Here is a 17,142-nt window from a genome sequence, read left to right as displayed (position 1 = left end):
AGGCCACAAAAAACATATTTTCCAGTGGGCTATATCATTGTTGGGCCCTTGTTAGTATTTTTTACAAGAATGCCACTTGCATTTGTATCTTCTAGTTACCTTTACTGTTTCCTGATATAATTCCCAGGACATTACATTGTCAGTGCAGGTAACATTCAACTTGGGGGAAAAAATTCCTGGCTCCGGAGGGCCCATACCTTGATGTTGTGGTATTGCCTACTTAGCTGCTTGAAAGGCAATCTGTTGTTCTGCCCCATACACGAATTGCATCTTCTTGCGGGTCACATTGTAGATGGGCTGCAAGATCAGTCCCAGATGAAAATGCCTACAAAAGCACAAGGCACTCACAAAATGCAACACTTATTTAGAGGTCTTTGGTGTGGGTGTCGCAGGGATTGATTCCAATGCTTTGAAGGGGATCTGTCGGGTGGGCCCGGACCCTATCATACCCAAAAACTGTACCTCTTGTTTGGGGCCCTGTATCTTCTTGCTGTGTATAGTGCAGGCTCTGTCAATCATATGAGTCATTACAATCTTGAGGTTCGTCTCCACCTGTTCTTCAGTTTCAGTCACCATCACATCATCGCTATAATTAAACACTTTAGCGGACAGTGTTAGAGTAGCCAGGTCCTTGGCCACCATTGCATGACATATGGTAGGTGAGTGCAGATATCCTTGGAGGACCACCTGGAAGGTGTACTGGTGGCCTTCTCAGGTAAGCCTGTGAACTGGCCTATGAACTGGCACCAGTAGGAATACTGAAGGAGGAAGCATCTGCTAAATCAATCACAGCATGGCAGGCTCCCACGTCCCTTGCCAAATGTTCCACCAAATTAACCACATAAGGGACGGCAGCAGCCAACAGTGGTGCTCCCGTGTTTAGGGTTCTACAGTGCGCAGCCATCCTCCACGACCCATCTGGTTTTTCCACAGACCAGATAGGAGCATTGAACAGACTGGCTGCAGGCTGCATTACTTCTGACTCCAGTAATGCCTTGACAGTCTCCCTTATTTCATTCTGCTCTCCTGTTAGCCATTACTGCTTCAGGTATACCAGGTGGTCAGGAGGAGATATTTATACTGGGGTCCATTTGGCATTCCCCCTTTCAGTAGCTCTTATGGGTCTCATTATATGCTTTGTGTGGGAACATAAATCTTAACACTCTCCAGTCTGTGGGTCCCTGTTTGTCAGCCTCCATTACCCCCTTCAAAGATAACTTTCAGTCCTAGTTGGTTCTGGGATTTCAGGAGTTAATAATTCTGGAGGGGCTGATGGGGTGGGCCCAGTTGAGCTAATATCACTGTCAGTCTTCTAAACCTTGGGCAGATCTGGTCTTTGGGTAAACTGCTGGTCACATTTTAACCTCTTACACGATGTCAGTATGCCAGATGTGGGTCTGCAATCTATACTTTCTTTCTTATGCCCTGCCTTCAATAGATCTATCCACATTTGCCCATGTGTAACTCTGATCTGGGTACAGCCCAAGTCATGTACCCCCCGCCTTTTTCCTCAGTCTGATCTATCGTGGCCCGGACAGGCCCAGTGCACTGGGTGTTAGGGTTTTCTTTCTTTCTCCCCATCGTCCCATCATGTACCTTTACATCTCTCATCAGCCCGCCCAAAAGGCACAACAGGGGATCTTTTATAGTGAACAGGGCTCTTTTAAAAACAGGGCTCTCATGCCAGTGGTGAACAGAGCCTGATCGGGTCCTCCAGTCCTCCCTCACATCCCATAACCCAGAGTCTGATTATACCTTCCCCTATAGTACACCATGGTTCTGTGGGTTCCAGGTCACTCTGGTTAGGATATACCTGGGTCACAGTGTCCCGCACTAAGTCCAGGAGGCTGAAATTGACTATTTAGCCCCAAGCCCGTCGCATTATTTGCCTGACCCTGGGATCCACTGTCATTGCCCCATAGCCAGAGCCTCTTTAGGTGATAGGAGAATGCAATCCCCTCCCTTATCCCAGAGCCTCAGTATCCACAAGTATAGGGATTCCCCTGTCTGTTGTCTATAATTTTTTCTAATTTTTGTCAATTCAATTTGGGTATAGTCTCTTATCTCCTTTATATACTGTAAGTTCCTAAATACAGTCTGCCCATCTGCATAACCCTCTCTATTTCTCTGCAGTTTCCTTTTTTTTAGTGATTATAGGCCATACTTGGGGGTTAGGGACACCCTCTTGGTCTTCTAGATCTACCTCTATGTCACTCCCCTTTCCGTCCTTGGACGGACAGTTCGTAGGGATCAATGTGACCGATTCCAATACTGACAGCATGGGTGGGTCGTCCGACCCCTTCTCCCTTTCTGCTGTTGTTTGCTGGTGGCCCTTGCAGCCCTAACAACACATTTGTTCTCCATGCTCTCGGCGCGCTGAACTGCCATTCTCAGACATTCATTTGTGTAACAGGGGAGTAATCCCTGTTCAAGTAATGTGCCTTTAATCTGGCAGTGTGGTGGTTAACTGCTGGTAGTCAATTAATAAACACCACCTGCCTGATTGCTTACAAAAGCCTGACTGTTGAGACAGGAAGTGATTCCTTAGCTCTGACTGAGAGCTAACCTTTGGAGAGACAGAGGAGTGTTCTTGAACCTCCCAGGAGAGTCTGACCAAGAGAACACACATCTCTGGAGCTGACCGGTCTTGAGCTCTGCCCAGCATAGCTGATTGCAAGACACCAAATAAGACTTCTAAACCTGGATGCTGATATTTTCTGTGCACGCACGGGTGCGGTTCCAGGAGAGCAGAGAAGCTTACTCTACAGCAAGAAACAGATAATACTTTCATAATTAAGAGACTGCTTATATCTGCTTATTTCATGTTATATGTTTTGGGGCTGCGAGACATGCTTGACTTATGGAGTTGTGAATTAATTGCATGGTATTTTCACTAGAGATACTCCCAAGTGAATAGAAGCTTTGTTCCCCCCCCCCCCCCGTGTTTGGATGATTTCCTGATGAAAAGGAAAAGGCACAATAAAGCCTATTATAATTTCACCTTATAAAGTCTCCAATTGTGTACCTCTGTGAACGTCCGTCTACATATGGTGTCCGAGGTGGGACAAGAGGTTTCTTTGTAGTTAAAAAGGACCGGAGATTTTTATGTGAAATTTTTTTTATGCTTTTTGCCTACAAGCTACTTAGAAAAAAAAACCTCATGCAGCAGAGATCAGAGTTAAAGGGACACACCACTGAAACCACACTGCACTTAAACCTACAAAACCACAGATGGACTCTTTGCCCCAATCCCTAGAGGAGAAAGACTGCTGAAGTAGCTAAACCTTATTTTGCCTATCACAAAGTGTAATATGGTCATTGAAATAGGGGTTTTGCCTTCCAGCCATAGTCAGGGTTCAAGAAGTGAGTCAGCCCTTAAAAAGGGATAGGTGTGTTGTTTTCAATAGTTTCGCTGAAGCAGTGAATACAGATGGTGACCCACGAGTGGTACTGATTTTGCAAATAAAGGTTGCCACACCGCATATGGCTACTAGCTGTGAATGGAGTATATGCAGAAAAGTGTGAAAATTGATACACGACTGTGCTGAAGCAGGGGAATTTTTAGCAAACAAATGCTGAGTGTTGAGTCACCCTGCCGGGAATGAAAGAATGTTTTTTTTTCTGCAAGTAAAAAAGTCTGCCTATATATATCTTGGGAGCAAAAACAGACACCCAAAGTGTGAAGTGTGAATGCCATAATACCCAAAGATGAGTCTGAAAATTACTTAACTCAGGCAGAAAGCCAAATTCTGTTGCTGAAGCGGAGAGATTGCACCTAGCAAGTAAATGGTGTAGAGCAAATAGACTTTTTTTTACATAGCAACTGCACATCTTGTATACCTGATAAGAGAAAATGCATGCACAGCACTGCTGATATTCCCAAGAAAGAAAGTCTACAGAGATGCCTGTGAGAGCTACGACCTCTACAAGCAAATATGCCCATCTGTAGGACTACCACAATTGGGGGTTCTAGCAAATACAGTGGCAACAGCTGCGATAGTGCCTCCTGAAGTCAGGAAGAAAATTACACCTGATAGCCTAAAAATGGAGGACAAGATGCAGCGTTCCTGTAATGAACCCTACCCCACGGAAGAGTGGCCCTTCCAGTCCAATAAAGAGGAAGACATCTCTTACGAGGAACCCGAACCGAGTCACACCCACAAAACACCCCAAGAATGGTGGGGGTGCCTGAACTCGGCACGAACAGAAAAGACCGCTCCCTTTGACGAATATGATCAGCAGGAGACAGAGCGGGAGCAGCAGATCACCCAATATTTCTGTCAGCTAAAGCAACTGCAAGAAAAGCCTGGCGTATATAATGAAGCCGCTAAAATTTCAAATGAAGATGGAGACCCCAATATCCCTGAAGGGACGGTGTCATCCAAATCAAAAAGGCGGAAAAAGAAAAAGAAATGCAGTTCTTCACTTACCGTGGAAGGAACAGACACGTCCGCAGATCCTGTGGAGGAAAGGGGGACCGAGTTGCCTTGCAGCCTAGAGAAAATGGAGAATTCGTCCCGCGGTTAAGCGAATATCCAGAGGGCCCAAGGCAGAAGTCGTGTATCCCAAAGAAGTGTCTGTCCGGTGCTAACAGTGAGGAACCCTCAACCAGTCATCCCAGGGAAGCGGAGCCGGAACCAGTGAGTGACGATCCCTTGACCAGCCCTGAAGACACCCTGGAAATTGCCAAGCATGACTGTGATCTGCTCTGTGAAGAATTGGGAAGGGAGAGAAAAAATAATGCTGAGCTACAGAAGACTGTGCTTGCAGTTTACTCTGCGGCCAAGACCGAATTGGAGGATCTCAAGACTGAGCTAGATACTGCAAAGGCTACTATTTCCACCATGGATGAAAAGCAGAGCCAATCGGATAAAATGGTGACTACGCTAAAGCGGAAGTATGAGGAGGCATTGAAGCAGATGACAGTCTTCCAGCAAGAGGTTCACACTCTTCGAATAGAGCTTGATGCCTCACATCATGAGACCAACAGCTGCCGCACAGACCTGGAAGTTTCCAGAAAGGAACTACACAGTCTCACTGAGGAGCTGGACATTGCTAAAGAAACTATTAGTAATCTTGATACAGATCTCAAAGTCTCCCAGAAGGAGCTTCAGACCCTCAATCTAGAGAAGGAATTCTCACGCCAGGAGAGTGTCATTCTCAAAGCAGATGTGCATAAATGGAAGGAGGACTGCAAAGAAGCCCTGAAGAATACAGAGACTGAAAAAAGAGAAAATTCAAGATTAAAAAGAGAAAACTTAAAACTGAAAGAAGAACATTTTCAGTTGACAGAAGAAGTCAAGGAAAAGTTTGAAGCAGAGCACCGACTGCAGAACCAACTGCAAGGTCTGCGTACACACCTCCAGTATGTTGAGGAGAGGCAGCAAACGCTGCAGGAAGAAAAGCTGCAGGCTGCTAAAGAAATTGAAGTGCTGCAGGAACGTCTGATGACCCAGTATGTCCCCGCAAAGCAGCATGAGAAACTAAAGGCTACCCTGAGCATCACCAAAGCAACGCTATAAGCCAAGCTTAGAACCCAGGTGACGCGGCACAAAAGGGAGCACAAGAAGGTCCAGAAACTGAAACAAGTAACTGCGGCCCAAGCAAAGAAGTTCATAGTGCTCCACAAGGCAATAAAAATGTGGAGGCAGGCACAGAGAAAGCAAAGCATGCAGATAAATTCCCTGAGAAGAGACTTGCAAGATGCACTCAAAAAACAGGGATCTCTCGCGGATAAGATTACAGTCCTACAAGGACAAGTATTGACCCTGACTAAGCATCAGTATCCCACAGCCTCAAAAACCCATGAAGACAAGTGTTAGGACCAGTATGTCAGGCCAGAGTCTGCACTCATGTTAAGCTTCCATTTTGTATGGTCATAACTAGTTAAGATTCTGTAGTCAGCCTTTTTGCTGAAATATAATTCATAAATGCACTCAGTTTCTCTGCTAAATTGCATTTTCTTTCTTCCTGGCCAGAATATTACTAGATACTTTTGTGTGGTCAATTTCCTGGTGTTTTAGTAGAATATAATAGAATGGTTCTCTGCAAGAAGCAAGGTAGTGAAAAAGTTGCTAAGACTCAAGGTCTCTTTTGATAACAGACAATGAATAAGCTATGTATTTAGACAATTGCTTGTATTGAAAAAAGACACGTCTCAAAAGTCACGCCACTAATATGTCCTGCCCCTAAATCACGCCTCTAATCAAAGCTACGCCCAAGACACACCTAGTATACACCCAGGACACGCCTATGATACGCCTCTAACCAATATCTTTTTTTATTCTGTATAAAAACCATTACCCTATGAGTAATAAATTGAGACAAAGGATTTGAAACCTGGCGTGCGTTACGTTTCATTTTGTTCGTCTCCCAGGCCTGAAAAGTTCACCGAAGACCGGAGATAACAGTTGCAGGGCGTGAAAAACTTCTCCGGGGGAGTCTGCTGCAAACGGGTGCAGATGGTGTAGTATCCAGTCACAAGGCTTCAGTTTTCTTTGCAGAGAATAGGTTCCTTTTGGTTCTGAAGCCAGGGGAAGGAAATAACAGATTTTCCTTCAGTTTGGCTTCAGTTTTGCTCTGCGGAGAATAGGTTCCTTTTGGTTCTGAAGCCAGGGGAGGAAATAACGGATTTTCCTTTCAACAAGGGTACAGTGAGAGCTGGGAATACCGCTCATCTGAAAGACAAGGTTGCAAAATTTGAACCACCTAAACAAGCACTAGCAAAACCTTCAGCCACCCAGCAGGCAACAAAAGAAGGTACACGTGCTGAATTAAAACCAGAAGAATCTTTAGCTGATGAAGCTGAAAAGATGGGACATTCTCTGGAAGTGGGTGTGGAATTGCAACTTAATCTAAAAGGGGCTGTACTAGCAACCCAATTGAGTTTGAAAAGGGTGGTTTTTAAACGCTCTGCAACTGCTGCCATACAGTATGCCTACAATAAGACGAGCATCCGACGCGAGGGAAATCTCATGACCGCGCACGTAGAAAAAAGACTATACTTGGAGAAAGTCCTCCTCGAGTGACTGAGGGGTGCTGATCTCAAACACCTTCAGGAGGAGACACGAATAAACTGGAGAAAGGGCTCCAATCCCAACAGGACTGAGGGTTCTCTTCCTCCATCCACTCTCATTCAAGTCACTGAGATATCTAGAATGAGAGTGGAAGGATGGGCTTTGGCCGTGGCAAGCCCAAGCTTCCCACAAACAGGGGAGGTATGTAACAGGGGAGTAATCCCTGTTCAAGTAATGTGCCTTTAATCTGGCAGTGTGGTGGTTAACTGCTGGTAGTCAATTAATAAACACCACCTGCCTGATTGCTAACAAAAGCCTGTCTGTTGAGACAGGAAGTGACTCCTTAGCTCTGACTGAGAGCTGACCTTTGGAGAGACAGAGGAGTGTTCTTGAGACTCCCAGGAGAGTCTGACCAAGAGAACACACATCTCTGGAGCTGACCGGTCTTGAGCTCTGCCCAGCATAGCTGATTGCAAGACACCAGATAAGACTTCTAAACCTGGATGCTGATATTTTCTGTGCACGCACGGGTGCGGTTCCAGGAGAGCAGAGAAGCTTACTCTACAGCAAGAAACAGATAAAACTTTCATAATTAAGAGACTGCTTATATCTGCTTATTTTATTCTATATGTTTTGGGGCTGCGAGACATGCTTGACTTATGGAGTTGTGAATTAATTGCATGGTATTTTCACTAGAGATACTCCCAAGTGAATAGAAGCTTTGTTCCCCCCCCCCCCCGTGTTTGGATGATTTCCTGATGAAAAGGAAAAGGCACAATAAAGCCTATTATAATTTCACCTTATAAAGTCTCCAATTGTGTACCTCTGTGAACGTCTGTCTACAATTTGTCACATTAATCTGGCATTGAAGTGCCTGGAGCTCGGACCGTCTTGCATCCACTTCACATTGCAACTCGCACACTGCCTGTAGCAGCATCCAACCCACTTTGCTTGTAGCCTTCCGTTCTTTCTTCCCGTACCCTGATAAATCAAATTTTTTTTTGCCATATCACTTAGGGTACAAATGCTCTCTGTGTTTTCGAAGCCCATGTATACTCAGTTCCTGAGCTACAGATATCCATGTATCCGATATCCAGACAGGCAGTTTGACAGGGATGCTCCCCCACTTTTAGCAAAAATACCCAGTTTACTACATATTTTGTAACATAATAGCACACTATTGCAACAATCCCAAACCCAATACAATGCAACTATTCACATGCACTCGAGATGAGGAATGTTCTCACAAGAAAATTACTTGTTCAAGATTGATTCAGATTGTCGATCTCAGCCACGAGTGCACACATGAATAACACCAACACCAGTTGTTATGGGTAAATATAATTTATTTGGTACTTAGCTTCGGATATATTTCAGCATTTTATGGCACTGAGGATACCATTCATGAAGTCATAAACAACCAGGGGACTCCCATCATCTGTTAAGAGGAACTGCCTTGTCAAAAGTTGCTATTCTGTGATCAATTTGTACTGTACGCAGTTCTTTGTATACTATCAGCTTTGCCACAGTTATGTCTGGCACATTTCTGTGCTGTACAAATGTGTCAGAGAATACATCCAGGCATTCAACCAACATCCCAGTAAGGGAGGCAAGAGGGGAGGCCCACTCCCAGGAGACTCCCACACATCTCTGGAGAGCTTTCTCATAATAAAAGTAACTTTCCACTGTGTATCCTTTTCACAGCAAAATTAACTACATTTAAGCGTATCTGTAAGAGACAAAAGTGCACCTAGGCCATCAGAAACACAAGAAAACACTCACCAATAACGACAAGTAGTAAAATGGTAAAACTATCATGTGACAATATACTATATGCTAACCTGCAATAAAAAAATAAATAAAACAAGGGCCTAACTACATTCATTGCAAAACTCATGTAAAAAATTGTTAAGTTGATATGTTAAGGATAAGCAGCCTCCATAGAGACTATTTTGTGAGCCTAAAATACCTTTTTTTTATTTTTACAGAAATCTCCCTTGTGCTACAAATGGAACAGACTATTGGTATAAACCCTCAGTGTCTCAATCTGTCTCAGACATATTCGAAAATGGCAATTGGAGTATGAAAAATCCTTCCCCGTCTTGTCAATGCAGCACTCCACAAAAGACTGTGCTGTTGCCAGACTGCCCTCTTGGAGCTGGTGGTCTTCCTCCTTCACAGGTAAGTACCATAGGATTTTTTTTTTATTATTACTTATTAATCATTTTTCTGAAAGTAAGAGAGGTACAAAAAGAAAAAAAGGGGGGGAACAATACAACAGTACAATGTTGCAAATAGTCTGATTACACATTAGGAGGGGAGGAGAGTATGGGAAGGGGGAAGGGGACAGCATTTGAAACCATATAACATATTAAATAACAGGCGAGGTACAACATAGATCATAAATCTTAAATCACTCTGTTCAGAATAATATAGTCTAAATATGGGGATATACCTGCATGTCTAAACCAAGGAGCCCATGTTTCGGAGAATTGTGAAGTGGAACCAGTTAGGTAGGCAGTGAGTTTTTCCATGTAGACTATATGCCAGATTTTGTTATTTATTTGGTTTAAGGATGGGGGAGTCGGTTGTTTCTAGTTTTTGGCGATGGTGCATCTAGTAGCATTTAGAATTTGGGAGATAACTTTCATTTCTTTTTTGTTACGATTGGCCATTGGTTTTCCCAAGACTGTACATATTGGGTCCTGTGGGACAGTGATTCCCAGAACCGTGTATATTAAAGCAAACACTTCCCTCCATGTTTGCTGAATTTTTGGACACGACCAAAATATGTGCAGTACCACGCCAAATAAAGGAGAGACACCTGGGAGAAAAGAGTTCAACCTGGTAGGAGTCATATACCATCTAAATATTAGCTTGTAAATATTCTCCTTAATCACCACACAGGAAGAATTTTTGGAGGCAGTCTCCCAAACATCTTTCCAGACATCAAGGTCCAATTGGTATTTAACTCCTCCTCCCAAGATGTCATATATTTATCAGGGATTTGGCTATTTTTGACAGGCGTCAAACTATGGTATAGCCTGGAAGTAATGCCTTTCATAAGAGGCTGACGTACACACCAGTCTTCATATAGCGTCAACACATGTGGTTGGTTTGGCTTGTAAATGGATTGAATATAGTGCCTAACTTGGAGAAATCTGAAAAATTCAGTGGAGGGAATGTCGTGGCTCGTTTGTAATGAGATGAACGGAGGGACTTTACCTTTGATGAGAATATCATTAACTCTTAGGAGTCCTTTTTGGGCCCAAAGGTTGGATTGTTGGTTATTAGTGTAAAGAGGGAGGGATGGATCTGAAAACAGGGGTTGCATGAGGGATGGGGTACCAGTCAGTTGGAACCTGACTTTAAGGGAGTTCCCAAAAGATTACATGCGAAAGACAACAACGGGTTTGTGTAAACCTCAGCTGGTCTGGATTTTCTATTAAGCCAGAGGAGAGTCTTAATTTCGCATGGGGAGCAGATCGATTCTTCTAGTTCAACCCATCTTTTTTCGGTTGGGTTTGAATGCCAACTAACTAGTTGCCCTAATTGTGCCGCTCTACGGTACTTTTGTAGGTTTGGAAGGGCTAAGCCTCCTTCTAGCTTAGATTTATAAAGGATATCTTTGCGGATTCTAGGACGTCTATTTTGCCATACAAATTTCAGAATTTTATTTTGAATATTGTTTAGGTCTTTCTGACAAATCTTTACTGGGAGAGTTTGGAAGAGGTACAGTATTCTAGGTACAATGTTCATTTTAATAGTGACGATCCTTTCGAACCAAGATATGATGTATGGATTCCAGGTGGACAAGTCCTTTGCAACTTGGTCAAATAAAGGTTTAAAGTTTGTTTTGTATAGGGATGAGTAGTCTTTTGTTATTTGAACCCCTAAATATTTAATGTGGGTCTGATTCCACTTGAAGTCAAAATTAAGTTGAAGTAATTTTACCATATCCTTGGGAAGGTTTAAGCTAAGAGCCATAGATTTAGAGTGGTTAATTTTGTATCCTGAGAGGGAGCCAAACTCAGATAGAACTTGGAAAAGGTTGGAGAGGGAAATAAGAGGGTTTGAGAGCGTCAATAGTATGTCATCCGCATAGAGAGCTATCTTGAATTCCTTCTGTCCAACATTGATACCCGTGATATTGGGGTTCATTCTTATCTGGCAGGCTAATGGTTCAATTGCCAAAGCAAACAACAAGGGGGACAGTGGGCACCCCTGTCTGGTACCATTCGATATTGGGAAAGGGTCAGACAAGGAGTTATTCGTTTTTACTATGGCTGTTGGAACAGAGTATAACGTGTTTATGCTGTTTACGATTTTGGGAGTAAATCCCATTTGTGAGAGTGTGGCCTTCATAAACTGCCAATCCAGCCAATCAAAAGCTTTTTCAGCGTCTAGTGAAAGTAATAATGATGAGCGTGAGGTTTGTTTTGCTACATGTTTTAAATTCACCGTCCTCCTTGTGTTGTCAAGGGCTTGTCTGCCCAAGACAAAGCCAACCTGGTCCGGATGGATCAATCTTGGAAGAATATTGTTTAATCTAGTGGCCAAGATTTTTGCATATAATTTTAGATCTGTATTTAACAAAGATATAGGTCAATAGCTAGAGCACATCATGAGATCTTTTCCATCTTTTGCGATTACTACTGTGGTTGCTCTGGGTGGGGGGAGGCCTAAAAGCATCTCATTAAATACATTTGTTAAGTGTGGGAGCAGTATTATGGAGAATTTTTTGTAGTAAAGATTTGAAAATCCATCCGGACCAGGGTCCTTCCCATTTTCAAAGATTTGATAGCCTCCAAGATTTCAGGGGTTCTATAGTTTTTTCAAGATTTATTATATCTTCTGGTTCCAGCGTGGGGAGCCGGCATTGGGTTAGAAAGTTTTGAATTTTTTTCGCTTTTTTGTTTTTTAGCCGATTCTTCCACTGGGCCAGGCAGATTGTAAGGAGATGTATAATATTCCTTAAAAGCGTCATGTACAGTAGACGACGTTCACAGAGGTACACAATTGGAGTCGTTATAATGTGAAATTATAATAGGCTTTATTGTGCCTTTTCCTTTTTATCAGGAATTTATCCAAACACAGGGGGGAACAAAGCTTCCATTCACTTGGGAGTATTTCTAGTGAAGTCCTTGCACTTAGTTCACATCTCCATTAGTTAAGCATTTCTCCCATCCCAAACACATAGCATGAAAATAAGCAGATATAAGCAGTCTCTTAATAATGAAAGTCTTATCTGTTTATCAGCTGTAGAGTAAGCTTCTCTGCTCTCCTGGAACCGCACCCATGCGTGCACAGAAAAATATCAGCATCCAGGTTTAGAAGTCTTATTGGGTGTCTTGCAATCAGCTCTGCTGTGTGGCTGGCAGAACTCAAGACATTGTGGTGTCTCCAAAGGTCAGCTCTCAGTCAGAGCTAAGGAGTCAGTCACTTCCTGTCTCAAAGGCAGGCTTTTTGTAAACAATCTAATCAGGCAGGTGGTGTTTAGTAATTAACTACCACACTGCTAGATTAAAGGAACATTACTGAACAGGGATAAGTCCCCTGTTACACGTCACTTATAACTTTGGGGCTACTAGATATCTTTCCATTTTTAGTATAAATATTATGGATCCTAGCTTTAACCTGCTTTTGTTTTAGCTTACATGCCAGCATTTTATCTGCCTTATTGCTTTTTTCATAGTATTTCTGTTGGGTCTATCGTATAGCTCTCTCTGCGTTTGTCACTAACAAAAGATTTAATTGCCCTCTAACTGAGATTATTTGTCTATAGTTTTTTCGGGAGGGATTTGCTTTATGGATACTTTCTAGTTCTGAAAACTTTTGTGCTAATGTCACTATGTAACACTTTTTCCTTCCTTTTCCAAGAAGCCAGAGCGATCAGCTTACCTCTAAGCACAGATTTATGGGCCTCCCATAGGGTAAAAGGGGAAACGTCGGGGTGTTATTTATATCAAAATATTGGACCAGTTCCTCTTACAATTGTTGGAGATTTTATGGGTTCGACAATAATGATTCATTTAAGGACCACAACCTTGTTTTGTTTTTGGTGGTGAGGCCATCCAGTTTAGTTATAATTGTAGAATGGTCCGACCAAGCAGAGGGGGCAATTATTGCTGAGGAGAAGTTATCACTAATTTGTTGGTCAATTAAAATATAGTCTATACGTGAATAGCTGTTATGGGGGTGAGAGAAGAAGGAGAAATCTTTTTCCTTGTTGTTCATTAATCTTCAGGAGTCTACCACCATCAGATCCTTGGTCATGGATACGAGACCACGAGTTGAGGGAACTATCTTTGGTGGTAGTGGGAGACTGGGAAATGTATCTAAATTTGGGTCCATGATTGCGTTTAAATCCCCTGCAAGAATTAGAAAACCTTTCTGGACAGAGTTTATTAAATTTGTGAACACCTGGAAAAAGAATTCTTGATTTTCATTAGGGGCATATATGTTAGCTATTGTCAGATGGGTAGAGTCTAGTAATCCTGTAACAATTAGAATTCTCCAAGCAGGGTCATTTTTAATTTTGTCTACCTTGAAATTTAGATTTTTGTGGAAAAGTGTAGCCACCCCATTTTTTTTGTGTGGGATGATGAGTGATAGATTAAAGGGTAGTCGCTACTGTACAGCAGTGACTGATCCTCCTTTTTCAGATGCGTTTCTTGTAACAAAATTATATCTCCTGCTAGTCTTTTGGCCTCTGAAAGGGCTATTCGTCTCTTACGTGGGGTATTGAGGCCCTTGGTGTTTTGGGAAATTATATTAATCGGCATAGTGATGCTTGAAAGGTCTATGATACAGGTGAACAGAGTGATGACTTATAAATAGCAGAAGAAACAGAATCTTAACTATTGTAAACAGTCTGTGTCGTGAACATACACCTTAAGAGATACACATATTAACTTTCTGCAGTAACAAATGCTTGTAGAACTGGGTGTGGGTAGGGAGGGTGGACAAGGTAGGGTGGGGTAAAAAGAGGACCCCGGTTTCCAAACTATGTTTGGGGGACCAACCATCTCAGGTCCCATGATGCGAGTGTATCGCAGTCACAGGATGCGCAAACCTGTGGGGGGGCGGGTTGCAGCCCAACGGCTTAATGCCACAGTGCTCCTTTTTTTAGGAGCCAAATCTTCAGAAAGCAAAAGCAACACCCCGGTAAGTACGGGGTGGATTGTATGTGTAGTCTTACACATCAGGATACAGAAAAACGTGGGGGAAATGAAACATCGTAACTATTTACATCACCTTATCTTTCCTTAATTTTCTCACATTGAGTAGATCAGACTGGCATCCAGTGCTCGGCCATCTCAAAATCTATATTTAGTCTATAGGGGAAGAGAGACACAAACGGAACAGTGCAAAAAATAAATAACATAGATATCCTGCAACCAGGACATACTTTTACCTAGAAAACAGTTTCGAATTAGGCCCAAGGTGTCTACACCCGGGCCCCAAGAGCCACCAGCGGGCCGCCCCCCAGCACAGGCGGCCCATCCAGCGACCCAGTCAAAGACAGAGCCACCGTCCGAGCCACCCGCACCGAAACAGGGACACCCACAGAAGCCGGCCCGCCGACGGCCCCCGAGGACCGAGCCCGAAAAACCCCAACCTGGGCCAACATGTGGCAACTGCACAAAACATTCAACTTAGATCAGGCTGTCTATCAGTTTCTAGGTGCTTTGGGACTTTCAGTCCATTTAGAAACACAGTAAATTTTGAAAAAAAAAAACATTTCCTAAGCAACCCTCGTGGTAGCCTGTATTTTAAAACTAAAACTAAAACCTTTCACAGTATGGGAAGTTACCTTGAGCGTGGTTCAAGTTAGTGAATTGACGCAGGTGTCTCCACTCCTGTTCAAGAAAAAGTGCTTATCTGGAGTAAACGACAAGTTCAGCTATGCCTGTAAAATTAACTGGAAACTCAATGATTGATCAGCTCCAAATTTCAAGCGGGCTGGTTCTTTTCTCTTCGTGAAGTTGGGGTCTTTACCCATGTTGGGCGCTGTTGTTTAGGTGGGGGCTGAATACGCTCGGAGGCCTCCATTTCCTCTGGTTCAAGGAGACCCATTGCTCTCAATTTCTCTTCACCTTCTTCTGGAGAGAGAAATATATATGTTTTTTCTTGGCAGATAAATATTATCTTGCACAGAAAACCCCAACGGTAGTGTATTTTGTTATTTCGCAATGTGTTTGTGACCTGTGCGAACATTTTACGATTGTTCAGCATGATTTGAGCCAGATCTGGGAAATGAGAAGCTGAGTCTTGTTCTATCCTTGGAGTAGATCTAGCGGCTCTCAGTATCTCCTCTTTACTACGAAAGTAGTGTAGACGTGTAATCACATCTCGTGTGGTCCAGGCCTCTAGGTCTAGGCAGTCTATGTGCTCTGTCCATCTGGATTTTGTCTCCCAACATTTCTGGTAGCAAAGACCCACAGAGCTGGATGAGATATGGGTCCAGTTGAGCATTGTCCACTTCCTCCGGGACCCTCCTGATCCGCAGATTATTGCGTCTTGATCGGTTTTCCGTGTCTTCCAATTTTTCTAAAATTGTTTTAACTTCTGTTTCTTAATTCGTGGTTGTCTTGGACTTGGGTCTCCTGGGCAGAGGCGGTGGTGTCCACTTTCTCCTCCATGTCCACGATACGGTCTTCTATAGACACTATTTCCTCTCTGACACTAACGGAAACTCTGCATTTCGGAGCGAAAGGAGCTTTTAATGTCTTGGACAAACAGCAGCATTTCTTTGCGAGTAAGCGGAGTATCTGTCTCTTCTTCGGAGTCAGGTTCTGGTTCTGCGTCTTTGCCTGCGATAGACGCTTCCTGAACTTTAGTTCCTGTCTTTGGTTTTTTAAAGAAGAGTGCGGCCTCCCACTGGGTTTTTTTTTGTGTTTTGGTGGGTGGCATATTTGTTGTTTATTGGTTGTTTTTATATATACTGTAGAATTGAAGCTGATTTTGTTTGGGTAATGTAAGTTCTGTATTTCCTTTTTTACATTGACATAAGCCATTGACATAAGGCACCATGCTCATTCACATTTTTTAATTTTTTTATTAGGTGTTTTTTTTTTTCCCCTTCTCTGGGGGGGTTGACCTTCTCCTAGATAGGTAGGTGGGTAGGTATTGGGGCTGAGTCGGAGGGGGGAGAGAATGTGTTGGTAAAAACAATTCAAAGCTCTGTTTTCCAATTTTCAGCCACTGAATTTATTTGTGTGTGTTTGTGCCTTTAACTCAGGCCAGCGGATCCGGCTGGGACACAGCTGCATTTCAAGCTGGAACGCATGGTACCTCTCCCTCTCCACCTCCTTGGAGCTCCCCCTTTCCCTCTCTCCGCTCCCACCACTGCTCAGGGTCCCCTCCTGTTCCTTCCAAGCCCCACGCCGATCTCCCACTCGAGCCGGACACAGGTAGGCTTGGCAGCTCACACGCCAGATGGCGCCATTTTGCGAGTCTCGACGGGAAAGCGGTGATGTGCCGCGTTTTCAGGAGAGGGGCTACTGGTGCTTGCGTTTAGGGCCGGGATTGACCAGCCTCCGTGTCTGTGGTTGCAACGGGGCTTCCCCCCACCTTTTGGCCGCTCGTCGTGGTCAGGATCGTCACTTTACATGAGCCGTGCGGTCCCGGCGGCCATCTTGATTTCACCGGAGAGAGGGGAACTGCGCACCAGCAGCTCAGGTAAAGCTGTTTTTCCTCTTTTGCGTTAATATGCTGGACCAGGGACCGGATTGTCTGCACTGGGGGCTTTTGGACAATCTTCTAGGGGTTTTTTCCCTCAGTTTTAGTGGGGTTTCTGAAGGTTTCTTCAGGTGTGTTTGCGGAGCTAAGCAAACCTATGACCAGCTCGTTCAGCCTCCTCAGGAAAATTATTTTAACCTGTTTTATGCCTGTTAAATCTGACATTCCCTTCAAGTTCCTTCTTCTGTCTTTAAATAAATAACAACTCTGATACACTTTATATCTCGTTTTAATGTAAGATCCTCTATTATGAATTTCAATTCTTAAAGCAAGGCACATTGACTGATTAAGAATGGGCCCCATGATTGCAGAAATTTCCTATAAATTTAGCCAGTGGTCTGCTGCCCAAGTGAGTGACCATGAGTCGGAGAGCAGGGGTTAA

The 17,142-nt window shown here is 43.5% G+C and overlaps 1 protein-coding gene across 5 annotated transcripts in view; it reads left to right on the top strand.

Annotated features, from left to right (window-relative positions):
* Positions 1 to 17,142, top strand: part of LOC142496631 (phospholipid-transporting ATPase ABCA1-like) — a 1,672,602-nt gene that overhangs the window by 1,127,397 nt on the left and 528,063 nt on the right. For all 5 annotated transcript variants that reach the window (XM_075603302.1, XM_075603295.1, XM_075603331.1 and 2 more), the window contains one exon: positions 9,005 to 9,197. In XM_075603302.1, the coding sequence (XP_075459417.1) occupies positions 9,005 to 9,197 (193 nt within the window). The remainder of the gene's footprint in view (positions 1 to 9,004; positions 9,198 to 17,142) is intronic.

Source organism: Ascaphus truei, chromosome 1 (genome assembly GCF_040206685.1).
Source record: "Ascaphus truei isolate aAscTru1 chromosome 1, aAscTru1.hap1, whole genome shotgun sequence".
NCBI lineage: Eukaryota > Metazoa > Chordata > Amphibia > Anura > Ascaphidae > Ascaphus > Ascaphus truei.
This window is presented reverse-complemented; position numbering and strand designations above follow the sequence as displayed.